This window comes from Homalodisca vitripennis, chromosome 4 (genome assembly GCF_021130785.1).
Source record: "Homalodisca vitripennis isolate AUS2020 chromosome 4, UT_GWSS_2.1, whole genome shotgun sequence".
Taxonomy (NCBI): Eukaryota; Metazoa; Arthropoda; class Insecta; order Hemiptera; family Cicadellidae; genus Homalodisca; species Homalodisca vitripennis.
The window spans coordinates 18,314,358-18,331,359 of record NC_060210.1 but is presented as its reverse complement, the minus strand read 5'-3'; the positions used below and the strand labels follow the sequence as shown (position 1 = coordinate 18,331,359).

At 34.1% G+C, this 17,002-nt stretch overlaps 1 protein-coding gene across 1 annotated transcript in view; it reads right to left on the bottom strand.

Annotated features, from left to right (window-relative positions):
- Nucleotides 1-17,002, bottom strand: part of LOC124360958 (high-affinity choline transporter 1-like) — a 138,377-nt gene that overhangs the window by 76,855 nt on the left and 44,520 nt on the right. Inside the window, exons 3-5 of the mRNA XM_046814994.1 lie at nt 15,207-15,314; nt 7,047-7,202; nt 1,896-2,044 (exon numbers count right to left, since the gene is read on the bottom strand). Coding sequence (XP_046670950.1) covers nt 1,896-2,044; nt 7,047-7,202; nt 15,207-15,314 — 413 coding nt within the window. The remainder of the gene's footprint in view (nt 1-1,895; nt 2,045-7,046; nt 7,203-15,206; nt 15,315-17,002) is intronic.

The following is a 17,002-nucleotide window of genomic DNA, read 5'->3' as shown; positions in this document are numbered from 1 at the left end:
ATTTTAATTGAATATTGACAAATTTCGATTCGTAAAATATTCTTTATTTGCATTGTAATATACGAAGTTTACTATAATAAATAGAATTGTGCAGAAAGATAACAATAATATGTTATCATCAAACAATAAGTTCAATAAGACCATGAGCGCTTGGACTATTTTTTGTTGAGGATGGTTCATACTTATAGGAAAGCCATGAACTGAGTTCTTTTCTTCTTTATCTGGATCATTTTGACTATTTCCCCTCTTTTGATCCATAAGACTCTTTTCTATACAGTACAAGTTAAGGGAATAAAAACTACTCTAATATTTAGGGAATAATTAGGCTACTGTTGGCTATGCATTTTTTTCAATTTAATTTCTATACAAGGAACATTGAGTTTCGTACATGTCACTGTCTTCTGGCTTTAGTTGAGATTTAGTGGACATTTATAGTGAGGTATTATGGGTATCCATGGGGTGATTGTAACGAGAAAATCACAGAATAAATTAATTTATACTTAGAGTGAGCGTGTACAACCATGCGACATTTTAACATGTGCTATAGTAATACACGCGATGTAGCGTATTTCTACCTTGTTATACAGAGTGTCTCAGAACTCTCTACACATAGTTTCAGGTATTATTCCTGACCAAATATAAACCAAAAAAACATATTCAAACTTTACAAAACTGAATAATAACCCGATCATCCACCATATTGTATATTTAAAACATGTATTTTTAATTTTAAAACGGTTTATTGTAGTAAGTTGAAATTTGGTACGTTGCTTTATAACATACAGGCCTAATGACAGTAAAAACAATAGTTTTTACGAGCTTTTAAAAAAAAGACTTCAACTAATCTTTAAGCTTAAAAAATATTAAAACATAAATAATGTAACAAAGTCACATATATTACGTTTTCGTTAGAGAATTCTATTAAAAATCCAACGATGCTAAATTTCAAAAAAATGGATGGTAAACAAGGAAAATAACGAGCATTTACAAGCCAAGTACTAAAAAATATAAAAAAGTCTGTTTTAATTTTAGCTGTTCTAATCAGCGGATTGTCGTAATTAAGTTATTAAATTGTAGTCATAATATCCTTCCTTAACTGTTGATGATTTTGTTATTTTTTCTTAAAACTTAAGAAAATAAAATGTTTATGATCTCACAATTTATTAAAATTGTATAACTAAAACGTAACAATTGTGACTGTTATATTATAAGATATTTTTGTATATAAGTGTATTTTGTAAGATATTTAAACTTAAAGATTTTATCGAGACTTTTTTTTAAAGCTCGTAAAAAGTATTATTTTTACTGTAATTAGACCTTTAGGTATAAAGCAATATACCAAATATTGCCAACTCCTTACTATAAGCCGTTTTCAAAATTAAAAAGAGGTTAATTAAAAATACAAAATAGCGCATGTTCGGGTAATTATTGAATTTTCGAAAATTCAAGTACGGTATGATATTTTGGCCTGCATTTGGCTCAGGAATGATACCTGGAAAGGTTGGTAGTGAGTCACAATTATTGATTTCTCCCCAATCTCTCATCTTCTCCTGTGCGTGCAGCTCGTGTGTTTTGCCCTGAGCAGTATTTTGAGTTATAATCTTGTTGACCGTAATGCATACTGAATACAAGTATATAATTTATGATGCCCCACTTTTTCTGCAGGTCCTTCACTTTCTTTAGTTTTTAATTCATTGTGCTTCCTTAGCCATAAACCTTATAGTTTTTAACACCTGAAAAAGAGGAAAGATCCCAATCCACGAAACGTTTTGTTCTATATTTTATAACGATGGCAAGTGTCCGAAATCCTGCTGACCCTTACCATAATAATCCTCTTCAATGGTTACTATATAGATTACTTATAGATTAAATAGATGATAGATGAGATTACTAACCAGACCCAGGGTGATGCAGCCCAGCTGAAGAACATCAGTATAGGACACACTGTACATCCCACCCACCACTGTGTAAGCAGCGGCGAACGTGGCACTAGTCAGTATACTGATAGTCATGTCGAGCTCCAGAATTACCATCAAGGAGGTACCTGCCACACCAAACACAATAGAACATCAACCAACAGTTACTAGAGTTGTAACAAGATGGTTAACTGAAACCGAAAATAATCACAACTACAATGGTTTATTCGTGGCTTTAATATTATTTCAAAGTGCAGTATCCTTGTTCCCCATTGTGCATTATCCTTGTTCCCCACTGTGCAGTATCCTTGTTCCCCAATGTGCAGTATTCTTGTTCCCTACTGTGCAGTATCCTTGTTCCCCAATGTGCAGTATTCTTGTTCCTTACTGTGCAGTATCCTTGTTCCCCACTGTGCAGTATCCTTGTTCCCCAGTGTGGAGTATCCTTGTTCCCCACTGTACAGTATCCTTGTTCCCAACTGTGCATTATCCTTGTTCCCCACTGTGCAGTATTCTTGTTCCCTAATGTGCAGTATCCTTGTTCCCTAATGTGCAGTATTCTTGTTCCCTACTGTGCAGTATCTTTGTTCTCTCCTCTAACTTAACGTTCATTTTACCTTAACGCTCGCCTAAAAGTAGATGTTTTATTGTTTCTGGACAAAAGTTTTGTAACCTCCTCAAGAATGGAACCCGTGTACATTCAGTTAGAGAGGTGTAACCCCAACCATTAATTCACGGAGGTTTTTTACAGAGTTGAAAATACTTTCAGATTCTCAGTTAGGAAAGCTAAATATTTTGCAACATTAGATCTTACCAAAGCTTTTAATTGTGATGTATTTTATACAATCTTAAAGGACTCAGTGATTCGAGCAAACTATTTTCACACATTGGATTTGCTCAGTGGCTGTATTTGTGAATATAAAGACAGCCTCGTATGTCGTATACGATGTTAAAGCTGTCACTGAGGAAAGTAAACTGTTTTACAGATTGGGATCTTTGGTGCTTTTTGGTTTGTGGTGGTGGTGTTTGACAAATTGGCGATAAATGGATCAAAGGAGCACTTTCCTGGACTTGAAACCGACTTGTGGTATAAGCAAGTCAACTGCTCACCAAGCTATTAGGAAATGGTTCAGAGATAAGCAGATTTTCTCTGAGAAATAATTCGGCTAGAAGCTGATTAGAGCAACAAGCATTCAGCTCACAAACGGGCTGATAAACCTGAACAAAGATCTTCTGATACAGGCCACTTTCCTTATTACTGGACACGGTCAATTCAGGAAACACTTCCCCACCTCAGGACTTACTACTGAAGACCCTTAGTGTAGGTTATGTTATCAGACGAAGGATACTATTACACACATTGTTTTGGATTGTGAGCGCTTTGTGGTTAGGAGAAGAACCCAATTTGGAATCTCACAGCCAGGTGATTAATTCGACGCCAGCATTGGATAGAAGCTCCTGTACCTCGTTGATGGTACGAGGCGTGTTCAGAAAGTAAGTACCGTAAAAAAAAAAACTAGTAAACCTATTTTTTAAACACAATTTTATTTCTTCATGATAGCCTATACCTTAAACTATTTTTCGACATAGTATCCACCAATGTTCAAACTCTTATCGTAGAAGGTGATCATTTGTCTACACCCTCTTCGTAGAAAGTTTCCGCCAAAGAATATAACCACGACTCCACGGCAGTTTTCACTTCAACGTCGGTTTCAAAGCCCAGCTCGCGCTTCATGTACAGGAACAAGTGATATTCAGACGGTGCTAAATCGGGACTGTAGGGAGGATGATCGAACTGCTCTAAACAAAATCGTCGAACCAATTTTTTGGTGCTGCCAGCGGTATGGAGCTAAGCATTTTCATGGAGCGACACAATTTCGTTACTGAGCATTCCTCTCCGTTCGTTTTTAATTGCCCGCCTTAGTTTTCTTAAGGTTTCGGAATACCTTGCCACATTAATGGTTTCACCTCGTGGGAAAAAATTAATCAGCAAAACGCCTTTCCGGTCGCAAAAGACAGTGCACATGATTTTTGTGCAGACATTGTCGTCTTGAATTTTTGTTTCTTCGGGGATTGCATGTGTCGCCACTCCATTGACTGCTGTTTGGATTCCGGTGTGACATGGCGGACCAAAGTTTCATCAACTTTCACAATTTCGTTTAAAAATCATCACAATCATAACTGTACCGTGTGAGAAAAGTCAAAGCACTTCCGAGTCTCTTGGTTTTGGGGACGTTAGTGAACATTTTTGGAACCCATCGGGAACACAGTTTGCGATAACCTAAACGGTCCTTAACAATTTCGTAAAAAAGAGTGCGTGAAATTTGTTGGAAGTCGTCAGATAGCGTTGTCATAGTGAAACGTCTGTTGTCTTGGATTTTATCGTCAACTGCCCTTACCAAATCATCAGTGACCAGAGAAGGCCGACCACTCCGATTCTCATCATGCACATTTTTTTCGACCACCATTGAATATTTTTACCCACTTTCTCATCATTCCTTCACTCATAACGACTTCCCCGTAAACATCTCGAAGCTGACGATAAATTTCAGCCGGTTTCACATTGCTTGCGTTCAAAAATCTCAGAAGAAACGAATCTCACAATCGGCTGGACATTTTAAACCTTCAGAGAAAACTGAAAACAAATCGTAGAACAGCTAAAATGGCGTGAGTCGATAGTTAGTGAACAAGGACGACTAGTATGCATGCGCGGAACACCGATTGCAGCGCTACGGCGGCAGTAGAATGAAACGGTACTTACTTACTGAACACGCCTCATACATGGATGGGTAGTACCTACTATAAAGCACGTCGGATACGCAATTAGTTTGGGTTGACGCTTTGGAAACTAAAAGTCCTTTATACCTCCTGTTTAATCTTATATAATCTAACCTCGGCGTAAAGGCTCCTGGAATTAAGAATTCTTAATCATATGTTTTTCACTAAGCATTATATTAAGTATGTCACATTCAAAGAGATATATACATTAGTTTGAATTGCCACATCTCCCAAATTTAAACATCCTAATTTTTGTAGAAACACTACTTTCGGTTTCGATACATGCATCGTTATTTATTTTCATTTTCTTTTTAATAAGACCTTCCTACAACATGTCATGTATAATCGTTAACACAACGTTGGGAACTAAATAATCTATATTTTTCGGGGAAACACCTTCTTCAGATAATAGAGATGTAACTTAATCCATAACTACTTTGAAATCATCCATCACACACCCTGAAGATGACTGAAATGACGCTGTAGATAACACCTTTTTTATTCAGACTCTACAGGGATATCACAGTATAAGTCACACATACAATTTGTTTACTAAACCAGTAAAAATTTCAAACCAGAGTTAAAAATAAGTAAAGTTTATATTAAACTTAATTTACTTTCCTAGGTCGCAATGATGTCTGCTCGGCGAAGCAGGGTTCTGCACCTTTGAAGTCTATCCATCCACACCTGCATTCACCACTTCCTACTATTCACATTTCACTTCAGCGTTCACAGGCTGCTCTTAAAACAACATGCTTCCTTTCATGCCCGTTTCCCTTAGAATTACTCTACTTTTATTTTCTCTCGGTGTACGGAACAAGAATTTTCAACGTTTACCACTTATCATGAACTATAAAAATCTATAAATAAACTATACAAATTTACGTGTATTGCACATTTCTTGTTGCATAAAACAAATACTACTGTATATAAAATTTTGTTATGACCATATAGATTATTTCTGTTAATTTTGAATTCAATTACACGATACAAATGTAAATTGAATGTTTATCACTAAGCCCAGATACAGAATAAAGTTTGATTGCTTCGGTTTTTTAAAACAACTAAAAGTTGATTGCTCCAAAAGTCAACTAAAAATTGCTTGTGTTCCTTTAGCACCAATGAAAAGACCGGTACCTTGCAATATAGATTTTTTATTTATTCGTAGATGGTTTCCATTACATTTATAATGAACACTTCGTTCATGCTATGATAAGTTATTTTTTAATTTTCTGTTAGAGCCGAAGATTCTTTTCATCTCATTGATTCATGTTCAGCTATCCATCAATTTCACTATATATTTCAAAATCCTTTAATTGTAATTCCCCAGCAAAAATCTTGGCATACACTTTAGGAAGTATGATTCTTGATTCTTAGTCCCACTTTAGATACCTGCTATTGATGGAACTTGTTCCACCTTCACATAACCACCAGCACCTACACCACCAATCCCAACCCACCACCACCCACCTACACCACCTGTATTCACCATCACCAAGATTCACTTTTGGTCAGTGTAAACAATGTTTAAAGTAAATTATTTCTTTGTTGATATTCTTGGAAAAGATTGCGGTTTCAACATTACACAACAATGAGTCTTAATCCATGAATTCCTAATTATGTCCTCCTTATACGTTCATTGTTAAGATGTCTCATTACTGTGTAATCGCCTTCAAAATGATGAGGTTGTAAATTCTCTTGATTATTTTGTACGCACGTCCCAACATAATAGACGCAGTTCTGAACCGAACTTAATGGATCCTTTTTTAATTGAAATAGGACGCTTTCATTGTGCATTATGAATGTTTACTCAAGTACTCAATGAATGTAAATTTCAGCTCTCTTCTCTAATTGTCTTCCATTTTCAATTAAAGAATGAAACGACCATTTTGTCTGTATGAATAGGTAAGTTGTAGGCCACATGGCCTATTTATACACTCTAAATGCATTATAAAATAAAAAGTGAATAGTTAAATTAAACTCAGTTTAATTCACACAGGTGAGTTTTCACTAACTGTTAAGAGTCACAAAACAACGTACTATATCCACAGTAAAATCATAGCAATTCCAAAGGAAAAATCAAACAAATTTTGTGTAGGCAATGTATGTTAAAAGTATTCACAAAGTCTCTAGAAATAATCCTTTAATATATTCAAAAATATAAAACATAAAATCTTTAAATATATGTATACTTCAGCCATGGAAGGCCCAACGTTTTGTGTACACAAAGGCTTCATAGTGACTTTCAACTACAGATTAATAAGCTGTACTATATATGAATTGACTTGGGCTAATGTCTACGCCGAATGTTAAATAACGGTTAGCAAATTTGTAAAACACTCCCTACTTTACCCAGAGAGCTAAGGACGGCAGCACACCAGAAGAGGTCTCCGCAGAGAGCAGGCAAGAACAGAAGTCCCCCGACCCTGTTGCCGTACTTGAGCTGGAAGGGGTCCAACATGGTCACGTAGTTGGCTTCTCTCATGGGCTTCACAAATAGTAGCCCTCCTGAAACATTTAATAGTCCATGATATTGTTACAGAGGTCTCCGCAGAGAGCAGGCAAGAACAGAAGTCCCCCGACCCTGTTGCCGTACTTGAGCTGGAAGGGGTCCAACATGGTCACGTAGTTGGCTTCTCTCATGGGCTTCACAAATAGTAGCCCTCCTGAAACATTTAATAGTCCATGATATTGTTACAGAGGTCTCCGCAGAGAGCAGGCAAGAACAGAAGTCCCCCGACCCGGTAATCTAGGTGTCTGAGTCAAAACGATGTACGAAAATAGTTCGTTCTGAGCTCTTTGACACCAACTTTTGTTCGAACTCCCCAGACGAACATGACTCCAGGTTCCAGGAATACAATTTTTAACAGCATCAGATTCCAGACGTATCATTAAGAGGAAGGTGAACTGGATCTGAACTCAACATTCATATCTAATGCTTTTAACGCATTAAACTAGTCTATTAATTTTATTATTAGCATTTCCAATGTATCAAGGCTATAAAACTCACAATTTTGAGTTTAGTGAAACGACCTTGAATTTGTGGCCTCTACAAGACCAATGTTAAACTTCAAATACTAAATATAACAATAAAGTCATGAAAATTGTGTAATTCTAAATCGACTTGTAATACGTATCCAGGTTATTTTTTAGTTATTTCTGTTTTTTTTATATTGCTGTGGAGTACAACTTTTGAAATTTTTTCTGAAAATATAACAAAAATGCTTGGAAGCGTATTGACAATATATATATTGACTATATATTTAAAATACCATTGTAGGTTTACAAATAATGGAGGAAAAGTGCATGAGGCTTAACATTGTTATCTGGGGCAAAAGCCAAGATAGCTGCCAGTACAGCTGACTATCGATATTGTGTTGATACACATTTTGTTTTTTGAAGTGAAAACTTCTTTAGGCGCGTTGAGCGTTTTGGTAGAGGGTAAAATCCTCGGTTCGCGTCACCGACATGCTAATGATACTAACCTGCATGAAAAAGTCAGTCTCGCTGTGTTTTTTAACCGTAGACTTGGCCGCGGACTACTAACCTGCATGAAAAAGTCAGTCTCGCTGTGTTAAAACTGTCCCGGCGGAGTATGAAAACAGACTGCGAAAATTAGTGACCTTTACGGCTTCCTCTCGCGATTTAAAAGTGAAGCCAATGTCGTACAATTCTGTAAGATGCGTCAAATTAAATCTCTTAATATTGGCAATCTATTGGTTACATTTTTAAATATTAAAAAAATTTCGAAATAATTTTGATTATTGTTTACATTTTACATAGCGTTTACAATGACAAGAAAAAAGTAGTAAGCGAGGATTTTTTTTATTTTTTGGTCAGACAAAATTTGTCAACGAGAAAGTTGTGTGAAAATAAATGAATATTTTTTTTGTAATTTATCATTTTTTATTGGAAGTTTAGTTTAGCCTGTAGTAGCGTATGAAGTGATGAGTGAACGTTTCTGCCGGAACTGTAGTTGGCGCATTGGCTCACTGATACCGTATTAACTCAATAAATTAGTTTATTGTGCAATAAAAATACTTTTACGAAAGAACCAAGTTAATTTAACTAATTTATTAGTTTTAAAAATATTGTGGGTTTAATTGTTATTGCAATTATATACTTTATCCATAGCAATAACTGTATTATTTACAACGGTGTTCAACTCACTGTTGTTCACTCGGTGTTTACTCACTTGTATTCTATGTTTAACTAACTATTAATATTGAGCAATTACAACATATTTTTATACAGATAAATGAATAATGAAAACAACGAATATATTTTTAAACATTTTTAATATTTGTACGAATATTTGTTTTTAAAATTTAGCATTATTCATTTTAATTATGTTTTTAATATTTAACCTCTTCATCATGAAATGAGTATTATTACGGTATAAGATTTATCTTACTAGCGTGGTAAAATAGATTTCTAGTTATTTTGATAATATTTTTTCGTGGATTTTAAAATTGGAAAATTAAAAACGCGTCACATTTACAATTACAGATGTACTGCTACTATAACGTATTGTTAATTACTCTCAACTTAATAGTTCCGTTTTCACTTCTATCGGCAGTCCCACGACTGCTACTGTTTTTTTTTTTTTTTTTTTTTTTTTTTTTTAAGATTGAGGACTAACGTTCTGACAGTTGAGATTAGTAACTGATAGGAACTCAAAAGAACATCCAATTGAATTTATGTGTGCAGTTACATGTCTATGGGTCAAATTCATTCCATCGCATGAAAATGGTTCCAAACAATGAAGGTTGACTTCAATTGACCTACAGTTCTCTCAGTCATGCACAGAATGCTATTTAAAGTTAGCCTTAGGCTCCGTTATTGTGTTGGGAAATGTTAGTGAGCATGAATAGCTAACAGCATATATGTTTGGGAACAAGTTTTAATTACGCCAAAAGTTTTGAGCTTCAAAACAAAGTACGTGTTAATAAACCATGCTCTGTACAAATGAAAGAGAAGACTGCTAATGAATAGAATGCACCAATAGAGCTACGGCAAAAGCTATTTACAGATTTGCAGCGATTCAACTCAAAGTTTAATGTTTTTGTTTTCTCTGGTTCGTCCAGAATTTATCTTTCTATGATTAAATATACCGTTTTAACTGCAATATTTCGATTCAGGATTCTGATCCACAACAAAACATTCAATGCCAAAATACTTGATACATATTTATTTTGTTTTTTTTTTTGTGTTGCCGTTTATTTTATATCTTCTATATTTTAATTTCCGTAAGTGAAATATATACATGTATATTCTTATTTTATACAGGGTGTTCACAATAAGTGTCACAAACTTCTGTGGGTATTCATCAGTTTAAACAATGAATGACATGTAAATATAGGCCGAAAAATGTTTCGTTTAGCCGTTTTTTATATGCAAATTATTATGATTAAGACTAGTTAATCTAAAGAAACCAAATTTGACAGATAGGTTTAAATAGATAAAGGGGAAATTAATTGTGTTATTTTCTTTAGTATTACCAAAATGGCGTCTGTTGCAAATATTTAAAGTTGAATAACAAAAACACCAGTATCGTTATAAATCATTTATTAGACATTAAGTATTTGAACATTTTCATTAGAATTCCAACGGTACTTGTTTCAACTAAATTCGTCAATGCATAAGCGAGCACAACCACTTTAACTGTACGCTTCCACAAGCCGGGGGCAGCAAACATTTTGTCTTTTGATAGGCATCAGCTGTATTACATCTTTTATAAATAATTAAAAGATAGTAAATATTTTTAAAGTTTTATGATAATTCCAACGGTACTTGTCCCAACGAAATCCATCAAAGCATAAGCGAGCAATATCACTTTAAAGGTACGCTTGCACAAGCCAGGAGTAACAAACAGCTGATACCTCTCAACTGTGACTGTTGGCGCTCCCGGCTTATGCAAGCGTACCTTTGAAGTGGTCTTGCTCGCTTATGCTTTGATGGATTTCGTTGGGACAAGTACCGTTGGAATTGTCTTAAAAATTACAAAATAGTTGGCATTTTATGCATTTTTTATTACTGTACCGGTGTTTTTGTTATTTTAATTTGAAGATTTTAAATATACGCTATTTTGAAATTTGTAAAAGGATTTTTTAAGTATTTTATTGTCAAGAAGGTCTACCAAATGTGAGTACAATTCCCAAGTTTCGTAAATTTATCTTAACTGGTTCAAAAGATACAATTTTATTATAACACATCATGCAGATGGAAAACTAAAGGTTTTAGGACATACCTTCATATGACCTTTTTTGCAAATTTTTATGTGTAAAACAAAAGCGCAAGCTATTGGAACACTTTTACTGAAAACCCAATATCGGAGAAGTTATTCAGAAATTGCAAAAAAAAACTTATTAGATCTGGTAGATCAATTAAAGAACTGTAACATTTACTTTACAAAAACTGAAAAGTTGGTCCAATATTGGTGAAAAGAGTTTATAAATAAACCCATTATTGCGAAAATCATATAAAAATGCGCTCTGTAGGCCAGTCCTAGTGTTACAGTATGCGTTTTATAACAGTTATGTAACGGTAATTGCAAAGATCGATAAGTGACGAGACAGTAAGTAGTATATAGAGTATTCTGATAAGCAAGGAGATAATAATAAAACCTTTAATACAAGTGCATAGTAACTGGCGGGGATAAAATCATGAAGTCGTACTTAGTAACGGAATCGTTGTTTGCACTGTCCTTTATAAAATTTATATCTAATAATTAATTGATTTAACATAACACGATATACTAGCAAAATATCTTAGTTTTTAATTAACTAATTACAGAATCATAGTTCTTACTTTGCATTTTTACAAGCTTGCATGAAATACTCAGTATGCATGTAATTTAACCCTGGAAATGTATTCTGAGGCACTCATTGCCCCAATGTAATTTAATTTTTTGAATATTGTGAGGTTGGCAACCCTACATGTTTCAGCTGCTTTGACTTGTCCTTGGCGCTCTATCAGTTGGTGTGTTTGTTTCCTCGTTGTGACATCTGATTCTGTCTAATTCCGATTATTCGGGATAGCCTATACAGTGTACCAGTGGTGTTACTATTTAAATATTACAGTAGTGTTGTTTCTTATACAAATGTTTGTGTAAACATAATTATTTCATGTCTTTAAAGAACTTTAAAATTGACTTTTCTAGAAACTGGCGATTTAATGGAAGCGGAATTGTTTCGATCTGAATCAGATTATGAATCTAATGAAAATAAAGACAATGACAAATCGGATGATGGCGATGTTGATAATACCGAAGAGGAAGATGAAGAACCGGATATTTTTTCACCGGAGCAACTGATGTGTCGTAGAAGTGACAGACTCGCCATTTGCGGACTGGGAATTGGACTACCATCTCCACAAGTGTTAGCTGGAAATCGAGCATCAGGAAGATGCCCAAGGCCAAAAAGGACACTGAACCTACAATGAAATGCAGTGAATGAAAGAAGTTTACTTGTAAGAATCATTGAATTTTGAGTTGAGCTGCAGTTCACTTTCCTTTTATGAAGCGTCTGGTATCTGACGCTGTCTTAGACTTGACTCCTGGAATATGGAGTCATGTTCGTCCGAAGAGGTCCAAAGAAAGTCGGTAACGAAGAAGCTCAAAACGAAACATTTACACAGTTTTGACATCAGAGACACCAGATATATTATAGGTGAAATGGTAGTCTCATTTTATCATCAGGTGCACAATTGAGATTGGCTGTTTTGATCAGTATCGGTTGACTAAAGATGACTACCCACTGTTAGACTGAAATATTTTAAGGAAATCTAATTGTGTGAGAAATATTTAGACGAGATGCTAACAGGTGTGTTGTTGAAATATTGTTTTTGTAATACGCCTTATATTTTATGGTAATTTAAATTCTCGTTTCTTTATGGCATTTCTTCTAATAGAGCTAAAAGTATGTAAAAGGAGTAACAAACAGCTGATACCTCTCAACTGTGACATGTTTGGCGATCTGGCTTATGCAAGCGTACCTTTGAAGTGGTCTTGCTCGCTTATGCGTTGATGGATTTCGTTGGAAAAAGTACCGTTGTAATTTTAATAAAATATTACAAATAATTTGTATCTAATAAATTTTTATAACTATACTGGTATTTTTGTTATTTGACTTTAAAATTTTCCAACATACCCTATTTTATTTATATTCAAGAAAATAAAATTACTATTTTTTAAAATTTTCCTTTTATCTGTTCATACCTATGTGCCAAATTTAGTTTCTTTAGCTTGACTAATTTTAAACTAATTATAATTAGTGTATTTTAAAAATTAAAAAATGGCGGCTAGTGGCAAAACAAGACGTTTCTCGACCTACGTTTATTTGCCAGTTTTTTTCGAAATGATGAGTACTATCAGCCACAGAAGTTTGTGACACCCTTTTATGAACACCCTGTATATAATTTAGATCATCTCGAGAAACATTAGCAGCCGTATAGGTTATATTGAAATAACATAAGATATAGCCTATTTGGAATTATAAAAGGATTCTCCTTATTACATCGTGTTATAAATAAAGAGGAGCATACAGATGCATCGTTTGCTACAAGAGATCATATAATTCTCAGTAATACGAATTCCAACCATCGATTGTAAGCTACGGTTCAAAATACAACCACGATTGAGTAGAATATAATGTGCTAAGTCTCAAAGAGGAAACTTTTCATGATTCAAAGAGGGATAATCGGTTGGATGTAAGGCAATACTTATTCAACCCTTTCAACTGTTCAACTAAGATTGATTTAATAGCTTCAAGTTCTATGTGGCAAGTGGTATGTAACCCCAATGTCTAACATTTACTCCAGGAGAGGCACATCACTACCCGCAAATTTTGAGATTCTGGGTTGCCAGGGTAGATCGATAGGTCTAGTCATGACTGTTGGAGTTGGTGCGGCTCCCTTTGTGTCAAAGTCAGTTACTAGCCTGGACATAAGGAAATGGTACCACTGCTCGCTTTAACTGGAGAGGCTCGGCTGACCTTCCCTCTTTCAAAGTGACAAGGGTACAGGAAGAGACATCTCTCTCACCCTCTCTCTCTCTCTCCCTCTCTCTCTCTCTCTCTCTCTCTCTCTCTCTCTCTCTCTCTCTCTCTCTCTCTCTCTCTCTCTCTCTCTCTCTCTCTCTCTCTCTCTCTCTCTCTCTCTCTCTCTCTCTCTCTCTCTCTCTCTCTCTCTCTCCCTCTCTCTCTCCCTCTTTCTTCCAGTAATGTGGTTACATAAAAAGTTATCTTCTGACAGAATAGAGCCAAACGATTTCTGTTTGGTTTTGGGATACAGGGATTATGAGTGTTCCTTTTATATTTATTTTACAAAATTTACTTTATGTAAGAGAAAAAATAAGTTAATTTTTCTTCAAGGATAATATTCATAACTACCGAACGAGACACTCAATAGTTTTCCCTTCTTTAAGAGTGGAAAAGAACTTAAAAAACCATAAATACTTATAAATAAAAATGTATAATAAAATGACGGAGGCATTTAGAGTGTTACAAAATGTTTTTTAAGGCATGGCTCATCAAATGTGCCTTTCGCTCAATTAGAGAATTTTGTCAGCTCTAATAAAAATATTGTTACCATAATTACCATAAGAAATTACCACACTTTTTCCATATTAATTGTATTTTTGCGAGGCCTTTCAAAAATAAGTTTAATAGTGGGAAATGTTTAGTAATTTCCTAGTGGTAATTAATTAAAATCTTTCAAAAACTCCAAGAACCTTCATTCTTCATAGTTACCATACTTTAGGCATATGACGAATAATATTTTACATTTTATTAAAATATTATTTGCCATTATTTAAATGTGACTAAAACTTCACACGGTTCTTGATTTGATTGCTATTTTTTATTGTTATTGATATTGCTGCTAATTTTATTACCTACATTTAATTTTATATCAGTAATTTTACTATTATATGTTGATTATACATATTTTTATATGTTTAGCTACTAGACAAGACAGTAATTTTAATCAAACTTTAGCAGCTGCAATGTATTATTTTATAAATTGTATAGTACTATTCTAGTTGGCATTAATTTAATTACAAAATGTAAGCCTGAATATGTATAATTACAATATCTATTGAATACGTTGTATGTCTACAGACAAATAAAGTATTTTGAATCTTGACAAGGCTGAGATATCCCTATCTCTCCAGAAGCAAGCACATATCATTTTAGGACTAAAATGAGAGTTGCCTCAGCTTCTGGCCCAAAGAGAACCAACAAAAACATGAGGTTTTGTAAAGGACCACCAACATAAAGTATTGAATAGAACTGTTTACATCACATAATGAATATGACTTCCAACACAAGAGAATCATCGTATTGTGTAAAAATGAAAATTGGTGTATTGCCTTTGGAATGGAATAAAGAAATAAAGAGATTTTAAGTGCCTCCAGACATGAAGTGATGAAAAGGATTCCTACCTGGCAGACTGTAACATTGCTGTTACTTTTCTCGGTAGTGTCTGGTTTTAAAATGATCTCTGGAAACTCACCGAATATGAGGCTCAGGCTGTACCCAATGGGTACTTGGCACCAGGCTAAGCCTCTAGAGAAGATGACCTCTGCAGTGCCGTTGATGTAACCTCCTCCCACCCACGTGGCTGTAACACAAAGAGCAAATTGTTACTGTAGTTCCTCCTAGGAGGTAGCATTACGAAGGAAATGATCATCTTCTTTTCTCAATTAGATTGCTTTAATAGTGTAAAAAGTTAGTTACAACGTTACGACTAATATAAAACACTATTCTTGGTGCAACCAATATTAGGTTCGTAAATTTCTTATGTTAAATTGAAATCATCCTTTAAGATGACAATATTGTTTCCATTCCTCATAAATGTTAAACCGTTTAACGTATTAAAATTCGTAATCAGGCCCAAATCAAAACGGGTGAAGATAAAGATCGGATATTTTTGAAACATGTACATGAATACATTTTGAGAAATTAACATGATTGTAATTATTCCTTTCTTAGTGACTTAAGATAGTTATATTTTCAAAAATGCTCTTCAAATCTAAAATTAATTGCTCCAAATTAAACTTACATAATAGATCTCTTAAAGTTGTAATGGTATTTAGTTATATTAAAATTACCAAATTTTTCTTGAAAGTTTAAATTTATAGGTAATTCGGATCCCTATGTATCTAAATAAAACGATTTAAAATAAAATCGTCTTTCCAAAATAAATTTGTTCATTCTAATGTGTTTTATACCATTTTTGAGCTTTATATGGTAAAGATTTATACAACAAAATAAGTTTTGTAATTTATACTGTTTTGGAATATTTTAAACGATCCTCGGCTGAACAATTTTCTTGATTCTATGCCTAAGCGCTCAAATGTACTTCTTTGCATTTTTACAGTTCATGTAGTGTATCATGTTGTTTTGGATTTACAGTTTAGTGTTTATCTTAAAAAAAGCATGGCACTATTTCAATCATAGAAAATTTCTACGTAGGCTAATACTCTAAATGTCGTAATAAAAGAGTGTGTTATTCATATTTTCAAAAAAAATGGATTTACACTCAGATTACATTTCAAGTTAGAGATATAACAATGGGATGGTAATGTTGCAGCTCCAATATCCCATGTGTTTTAAACTTTGCAAATGTATGCCATTAACTTTGTGGAAACTTCCATATGCATGATAGATAATTAGTGATATAACAATGGGATGTAAAATGCCCCAGCTGCAAGTCAATATACCATATGGTGTCATTTTTAAATATTATGACAATGACAGGACATATGAATGGGAGAATTATTAGTGATGTAACAATGAGATGTTAAATACACCACCTGCAAGTCAGTATACCATATGGTATAACTTTGCAACATTATGACAATGACAAACTTCCATATGAATGGGAGAATTATTAGTGATGTAACAATGAGATGTTAAATACACCAGCTGCAAGTCAATATACCATATGGTGTAACTATATAATATTATGAAAATGACAGGATGGAAACTTCAATATGCATGATAGTTAATTAGTGATGTAACAATGAGATGTTAAATACACCAGCTGCAAGTCAATATACCATATGGTGTAACTATATAATATTATGAAAATGACAGGATGGAAACTTCAATATGCATGATAGTTAATTAGTGATGTAACAATGAGATGTTAAATACACCAGCTGCAAGTCAATATACCATATGGTGTAACTATATAATATTATGAAAATGACAGGATGGAAACTTCAATATGCATGATAGTTAATTAGTGATGTAACAATGAGATGTTAAATACACCAGCTGCAAGTCAATATACCATATGGTGTA